Raw genomic sequence first — 8461 nt, 5'->3', positions numbered from 1 at the left:
GATCAGAACGTTTTCCCCTAGTAAACAAACGCACCATCAGATTCGCATGCTCGCTAGTATATTTCTACCTCACCTCTACTAATTAACCTATCCCGGCTATGCGACCTCGATCGATCCTGACCGGAAGGTCGAAACTGCTTCCCCAAAAAGTCTAGGCTTGAGAGTTCTAATTTTGCTTGCTTCCTGCTTCGGAAAACTAGGAAGTGAAATATGACGATTGCAAAGGCAAGAGCGGGATTTCGATGTTTCTATTTTATGATATTTTATTAAACGTAGCAATGTAGGTATATTTTGGTCCAGTTGCTATGAGCTGGAGGGGACTATTTATACTGGTACTGTATTTATAATTTTTTTTTGAAGAGGGCCTCTGCCTAGATCAAGGTATGGTGTATAAAATTATCAAAAAGGATCTTGCGTATGTCCCAAAAATGTGGGACTGAACTTACGTTAATGTAACTTATTTAATTAGCAGATTTTGTTGGGATGCCAAAGAACTTGATTAGCCAACTTATCCCAAGTTCTTCCAGGTAAACAAAATTAACAGTAATATTCGGATATTCAGTGATTTAAAAATCACAATGCAGGCAAGTTTAAACTCGTTCAAATTCGAAGAATCGGGGATTATGACATCACATTTGAACGTAATAAGAATTGAAGAGCAGTCCGCGTATCTGGGCAAGTTTGAACTTGTATGATTTTCATTGCTGTACAGTGCGCGTGATGATTGGTTGTTATCGGAAGTTCAATATTTATGTCTTGTTAGATCTGAGTCGTGATTGGTCCGTTTCAAACAGACAAATTCATCAACAGCTGCGTATTCAGGCAAAATATGAAATATTCATGAGAGCGGGCAAATTACAAATTACACGCCAGAGTTTTGGATGTTATAAGCGGTGTGAACCTTGGCTGTACGTTCAAAATGTCCAAGAGGACGAAAAGCAGGAAGATCATTGTTCGGGTAAATGGCCAAGCAAACCAGGGAGGAAGAAAAGAAATGGAAGATTTTAAACGCGTCGTATTCGATCGAGATCCGGAGCAAGCATTTTTCGCGGTCTTTGATGGCCACGGTGGAAGAGACGCGGCCATTTTTGCCCGGGAACATTTATGGGACATAATAAAGCAGCAGAAAGGCTTCTACTCGAATGATACAGCCCGAGTCACTAAAGCCATCAAGGATGGATTTATGGCGACACACTGCGCAATGTGGAAGCAGATCGGTAAGTAATGGTGGCCTTCATTTTCGATTTATTTTTTTCGCTTTTCTGAAGCGTGTGGTACGAAACAAACTGCGCCGATCGGTTCTGCGCACGACATTTGAAGAATCGGTCATATTTCTCTGCCGATCGCCTCGTAAAATCGAAAATAAGTTTTCAGTTTGTATTTATCCCGCCAAAACTTTGTGTTCGGTATTCGTGACGTTCCAAGTGACTCGGTAATTTTATCCCCCTTGTCCCTCCGCTATTCATATGCAAAATACACATGCTTCTAAATAACAGTCAAAGCTGTAAAGGAAAAGCAATTTTGCATATTAGAGAAAGCCTACAATAGTCTCTTAGAAGAATGCGTTTCTTTTAAGTACGAATATTTAGAGGCATGTTCTGTCGCTTATGCAGTCTCCACTAACGAGCCTTATTTACTCGCTAAGCTATACAATGAAAATATTCTGTTTGACTTAGAACGAGTATAATTGATTGTTGCGTCACTACTTGGCTTGATATTGATTTTGCATAATTTAAGATGAGACTGTGAAAGTTCCTCTGCTTTGTTACTTCGATGCGGAAATTTTTTTTTTTTTGAAAACCGACATAAATTTACTGCGGTTTTCCATCTGTGACCGGAAGCGAGGGATAACCTGTGCCTCTGCTTCGTAGTCCCACAGGTTAGCGACACCTGTCCATCAAAGACGATTTCTATGCCAACATGTTCTGGTTTGTTTTCTCATGAAGACGCGTAGCGAACGATCAAGAACATTGGGAAGGAAATTTAAATATCTATTTAGCGTTTGCTTTCCTTCCCTTTGACACAGCTCCACAACGGCTTCTCTGTGTCACTCAATTCCGCATCTAGTTTCTTGAGCCCCCTACTGACTCTAGCCCGCGCCCTCGCACTGGCGCTTGCTTCGCTCGTTATTGTGTTAGTGCTTCATGCCTTCTGCGATAATTTTTTTTTTTCGAAAGAGGAGAGACTGCTAACACACTAAAACGTATACACTGTATTTCAAGGCTAAGCCCACAGTAAGCCCGTAGCTTTTCCTCGGGATCTCCCGGGGTGGCGAGAAAGACCCCTTATGGAGATTGTCGGGCAAGTGATGGAAGTAAGAGACATTCGTCTGGCTGATAGTGCAATTATTGCGACTGACAAAATTTAAGCTCCAAGTCTCTGTGTGAAAGAATCTTTACTCTTAAACCATTTTTATGTAACTTTGGTTATTCAACACTTGACATTAACCATGGTCAATAAAAAATTATAAAAGCTGCAAAACGGTTTAACCAGGATATAACCCCGGGGATATAACATTTTCTTCATCGCAGTGTATTAAATATCGCTTTCAACACTACCGTTTGTGAAAATGAGGGCTGACAGCCCTCTGTTATCACTTGCACGCAAGATTGCCTGATGTTCTGTTTGCGTTGATCAAACCATGATAACTATCAGGGGACCGGCGGAGTGGGGACGGGTCCAAGAAGGAGTTCCATGTTCCCCCCTTTTTTCTTAGTTTGTTCGTTTGTCAAGTTCCTTTGCAACTTTAATTGGACGCAAGAACAAGCCAAGAATTAAACAAAAACACAATGGCTGCCACCCGTGGTTCCATTGAACTAAATACCCAAACATCCAAACACTTGACAATGTCGCAAAAACAATGAAAAATCTTCTTAAAAGCTTTACATAATCCGTAGACAAGCCCGTTACCCGATACATTAGAAACGCTGGTAAATATCTTTTAATTTCCCACCGCGTTACAAACGTTAAGCCTCTTGGCATGCCTAGACCTGCAGAAAAGATCGATGTCGGTGGGTTAAGTTACCTTGATCCTAACCTACGACAGGGCTTTATTTTCGCATCTCTTTGGTTAAACTCATCGAAGCTTTTCGGCTTCTATTCAAAATGGCAAACCATTTGCCCCTGAACGACGTTCACGCCTGGCACGCATGTGCAAACATGTAAAAGGATGATCACTTAGTACTGTCGGAGTCTGAATTTTATCGCTATTCGTGGGGAGGGGCTCGCCGTTTGAGGGTAGTGGCGGTCTACTTTAAGATAGTTCGGAGAATACTTTTAAAGCGATTGTTTTGAACTAATTCATCTACAGATTCCTGGCCTCGTACAAGACACGGACTGCCAAGTACATCCGGGACTACAGCAACCGTTGTGATCCTCAAGGGTAGAACGCTGTACATAGCTCATGTGGGCGATTCACGCGCAGCACTTGGGCGATTGAATAAGGAGAAAAAACTTCAAGCTGTGGCTCTCACCGCCGATCATAAACCCGACGTTCCATCGGAAAAGACTCGAATTGAGTCCCTTGGTGGAAAGGTCCTCTCTCGGAATGGTGTACCGCGGGTAGCATGGGAAAGGCCCGTCCATCATGGTCACAAGGGGCCTGTCAGAAGAAGTACCCAGACAGAATCAGTTCCCTTCTTGGCCATTTCAAGAGCACTTGGCAAGTAACAACATTCACCTTTGATTATTTTCTATGTTAGAATGGTTTTTATAGAGCTTTAGTTCATTTTTCCTATTTCATCTGATGAACAGCGTTGGCTTTATGCTCGTGGTCAATTGTGGAAATGTGACCAAAAAAACCGCCTTTTCCCCATACATCATTTCCTTGTGTTAAAGCCGCTTTCCGGGTCAAATATAATGCACCCAAAAGAGAATGACGCCGGCTGCACCTTCAAGCGAATCAAAAGGAGAACAAGTGAATCCAGATGCCCGCTTGATTTTACAAAGTTTCTTTAAGTGTAGCATCAAAGACTCGGTTTCCACTGAATTTGGCGAAGTTGACTTTCCCAAACGCTTGAAAAAACGGCGAAACATATTAGACGAACACGGAGGATATTACTGACTGTCTTATCTGTAGAATGTACAGAAAAATCGCAGGTCTTTAGTGCCTAGCAAATTTCCTATGGAGAGTATCGCTCGGATCAAATCTATCTTTTATCTATGACTTGAAATCTTGGATGCTGTCTTGGCTATTGAGACACCTAAGGTCGCTGTTATGCTGCAAAATAAGGAAGTTTTATTTCTAAGGGCCTCTTCATATGAGCCCGGTCAACCGGGCTGGCTCGGTTTCCGAGATCTCGCCTTGCCACTCTTTCCTTCGTAAGAATGTGGATGGGTTCATATGAGAAGCAGGGCTGGCCCGGTTGCCGAGATCTCGGTTTTTGCGACCGATATCTCGGTAACCGGGATGAAACTTTCCCATATGAACACTCCAGCGCGGGTAACCGGGACGAAACTTTTTACACAAAATAGCTTCGCTTTCGCAACATAGCGGCCAAAATGGCATAATTTTTGTCTTGTATGTATTTCCACATTAGGAGTATACGAATTAGCTTTGTTAGTAAAGTTACAAGAGTTCACAAAGCTACGACAGCTGCGAACGATACAAGTTTATGTTCCACCATTTTGGTTGTGTTTCTTGGATTTCATCCCGGTAGGCCGAGCTGGAATTTCCCATATGAACAGATAACAAAATTCGTCCCGGTAACCAAGCCAGCCCGGCTACCGGGCTCATATGAAGAGGCCCTAAGAAACTTACGCCCATGTGTCATTTGATCATTTCCTTGTGTAGGAGATCTGTGGAGTTTCGACTATTATAGAAGTGAATTCATAGTCTCCCCAGTGCCCGACGTGCGAGTGTACAAGATAAGCCCTGGTATGGACAAGTTTCTGGTCATTGCATCGGATGGCCTGTGGGGGATGATGAGAGTCGAGGAGGTGGTTAAATTTGTGCACAATTTCAACAAAGACGACCATTTAAAAGGAGGAGACGTGTCACACAGGTAAGAATCATACTCGACTTGTTTCGCCTGTGAGTCGCTTTTGAAATAAAGCTCAGCTCATAGTCAATAGAGGGAAATGCTTAGGAAACCTGGCAAAGTTCTCTGTTGTCTGTTTTTGTTTGCTATTTTGTCGTTTCACCCTGCACAAAACCTGGCAAAATACAAAAGGTGGTTACGTGTTTTTTGTTGGTAAGGAAAAAAATGCACCAGTCACTCGGAATCTCGAATCTTGTACCTCGACAAGAGTGCTATATGAGGGTAGTGAAATTTTGTTACGTGCATGTATATGTAACAATGAAAATAAAATATCAAAGTACAGATATCTAAGGTTTTGCGATTATTTGCTCAACTACCGTAAATGTCCTGCACTAGTTGCTGATGATTTTAAATTTCCTCAACAGGTTGATTCAGCGCGCGTTGTCAAGATGGCGAGAAAGGGAGCTTCGAGCGGATAACACAAGTGTCATAGTGGTGCACTTTGAGGAGGCTGAACAGGGAGCACCAGCTAATAAAATACCCAGACTAGACACTCCTGAGAGCGAAGAATCAGAGACTGAAACAAAAGAATCTACGGACTCTTCTCAAGACAGCGACAAAACACCGAACCAAGACTCCACGTTATCTAGTGAAAAACCAACCCTGGTTAGGAAGCTGGCGTTTCGCTGTTCTAACCCAATGCAACTGACTTCCTGCGTGAATCTCAATACGAGCAAGTCGTCACCTGAACTACCATCAGCGTTTAATTCACTCCGTAACGAACATTCTTCGGCGGTGGTGTCGAATTGTCTCTCGTGAATGCTGTATGGAAAGTCGCGTGAAGAAAAAATCACCGCGGAGAGTCACTTCCCCGCAGCAATCGAATCCTCTGAAAATCTATTTTTAGATTCTCGGGTGTAGTCACGTGCATACACGGCCTGATATGATTGCTTTCGCTGAAAATATAATAGATTTTGAATTATTGCCAACGGTCAAATTTGTTTTCAAAATTTCTTCTGGGTCGTAAATGTTTTAAATGGCAAAAATGAATTTTTTTAATTGTATATAGTGTACATATCAAAAGCACTGCATTCGTGGCCCTTTTTGGATGAACATATATAAAAAAAGGAAATATTAAATGCGTTGAAACGTAATTTGTAGGTAAGGTATCGCAAACACAGAAAGTTTACTTTTTTAATGTGCGGATTAATGGCGTTACATGCAAGTCTGCACTTGATGAAATGTAGAAACTAGTGGGGATCTTTATATTGAAAATTTCGCGAATTTTTAACTTTAATTGGCTGAAAAAAAACTGCCTCGGTAGTTGTGAGATGGGGTACTGAGTAGAACTCAAAATAAGCTAGTAAATGATTTTCATAGGAAAAAAGCTTTTTACTGTAGTATAAACTGTATGAACCGTGTTAGGAGTAGGAAATAAGATTTTGGCATCTTTACTAATACGAAAACGTGGAGAGAAAAGCACAAGTCAATTCAAGAAATGGACTTAACAATAATTTAGAGGTAATCTGTGAGCGACTTCTAAAAGAAAACGAAGTGCAAGCACAATGTGACGAATTTAAATTATTTATTAGCAAGCGATTTTATGCCTGGACAAATAAAAAAAATCAAGAAAAATAAACTCAATGCAACTTCTAGCGCAACATGCAGTCCAGTTTGTTTATCAATTAGCAATATGTATTACCTGCATATTGGTGCTACTAAATAAATAGGTAATTGCAAACGTGGAAAGGAACAGTCCCACGTAATGCTAAATTTCCGCACGAGGATGATTTGGCATATGATACAGGGATATTTTGATCATTTCCGTTGGAATGGAATGGAGTATATCAGTGTTTTCATCTGGCAGCTTACATCAGTGAAATGAGTTGTAACATTTGAGATTTGTCAACCGAAAATTACGGTTTTTCACGACAAATGGCAATCACCCCAGGTAGAAAGAACACTAATATTGCAGTCGCGGAGAAACCTTTTCTACAAGTAGAGAGCACAACCATAGGTTAAATGCTCCCTTTTCGGGTAAAGGTCTTACAGAGGTCCAGGGGCCCGTTTCTTCAACGTCCCGAAACGTTTTTGCACCCGGAAGCCGTAGCAAAATCTCAAACCTTATGATTACAGAGCTGTTTCATTCACATATTCTTTAATATGAACAGCGGTTCTCTTCTTACAACAAGGTTCAGGCGTAGACTCCTCTCTCCTCTCTGTAGATACAGATTACTTAAAAGTGGCTTTGCGGGCACGATAAGTAAGTTTCCGGGGCTTTCGAGAAACGGGCCCCTGGTGTCCATTATTTCCCCTCCACAATCTTTCCACGGCTTACCTTGCTTGGGGAATAGCTTACAGGAGGAAACAAAAGAAGCCTCCGCAGAGAAAAGAGAATGAAGAAAGTAATCTGGCATACGTTCGCCTTACATTACTCAGTGCAAAAATCTTTGGACGTTAAATTTTCGGACTCTATCTCAGTTCCGACACCGAAGGAACAAAGCTCAAGTACATAATTAGGCCTACAAAGCACGAATTAGACCGGAACAGTATCTTGTAAAACAATAAAAATGCAAGCAAGATATAAATTCCCAACCATATTTATTCGTTGTAATAATGGGCAAAAAGTTAATGGTAATGTTTTGAGAAATAGGTGTTGGGTCATTCGAAATATAATATTGGAATATTTTAGGTGTTTAAAAAATGTTGCCTTTCTTATCGTTGTTGATGTGTACGCAGGTGCTACGTTTCCTAGGAACTAGTTCTTCAGTGAAATATGTGTAAATTACTTGACCGTTGTTAAACTGGAAATGGTGCCATGTAATCTAACTATTTTGGAAATGTAGTGTCTACTTCAATAATTTGTAGCCGATTCTTGGTAGGATGCCTTGGTACATTCATGTTCTGCGAGCACCGTTGCTGCACTGCATGTTTTCGGTTTAGCTGCGTTGTCCAGCAACACGTTTGTTTACTCGCGGGTGTCGATCGAGAAAATGAAGTAAAAATTGAAATCTAGATTTTGCATGCGCTCTTTTTGGAATTAGTCGCGTTAGACTCCTTAACTTATTTTCAGTCTCCCGTCCAATTTTTCAGTCAAACCTTGCCCTTTTTACTGACCTTTTCAAGGAGTTTGATAACGATGTTTAAATTAATTTATTCCTAATTCACACTTCTACCCAAATAAAGAAAAGATTCCTAACAATAGCAGCGGCACCTCATTAAAGGATGTTTGTACCAAGAGCACGTCCAGTTAATGAGATGGATAGTTTTAACTGGAAATCCCTCCCACGAAGCTGGGAGTTTGCAAACCTATTTCTTGTAACACTTATGTTGTATGAAATATTTAACAACAACTTTTATCTTTTAACTTAGTTAACTTAGTTAACTTAGTTATCTTTCTCTCCTAAACTTTTAATCGGTAAGAACGAAGATTGTAACTTTTATATTGCTCACGTTACCTTATTTAGGTCAGCCACTTTAGA

The 8461-nt window shown here is 41.0% G+C and overlaps 2 protein-coding genes across 3 annotated transcripts in view; one reads left to right on the top strand and one right to left on the bottom strand.

Moving 5' to 3' along the window:
- Window positions 1–31, bottom strand: part of LOC110060009 (phosphoenolpyruvate phosphomutase) — an 8643-nt gene extending 8612 nt beyond the window's left edge. Inside the window, exon 1 of one of the 2 annotated variants that reach the window (XM_020766733.2) lies at window positions 1–31. This exon is cut by the window's left edge and continues 261 nt beyond it. The gene's annotated coding sequence lies outside the window, so the exon portion shown is untranslated. The other variant, XM_020766734.2, reaches the window with a different exon arrangement.
- Window positions 32–787: 756 nt separating this feature from the next.
- LOC110060008 (protein phosphatase 1D-like) lies at window positions 788–6640 on the top strand. The gene is made up of 4 exons (XM_020766732.2): window positions 788–1217; window positions 3311–3661; window positions 4793–5003; window positions 5405–6640. The coding sequence occupies exons 1-4, from the start codon at window positions 920–922 to the stop codon at window positions 5796–5798; spliced, it is 1254 nt and encodes a 417-aa protein (XP_020622391.1). The 5' UTR covers window positions 788–919; the 3' UTR covers window positions 5799–6640.
- The last annotated feature ends 1821 nt before the right edge of the window (window positions 6641–8461 follow it).

The sequence above is a fragment of the Orbicella faveolata genome, unplaced genomic scaffold (genome assembly GCF_042242905.1).
Source record: "Orbicella faveolata isolate gen_17 unplaced genomic scaffold, um_ofav_v1 contig_47, whole genome shotgun sequence".
Lineage (NCBI taxonomy): Eukaryota > Metazoa > Cnidaria > Anthozoa > Scleractinia > Merulinidae > Orbicella > Orbicella faveolata.
The sequence above is the reverse complement of the archived record's forward strand: the minus strand, read 5'-3'. Positions and strand labels throughout refer to the sequence as shown.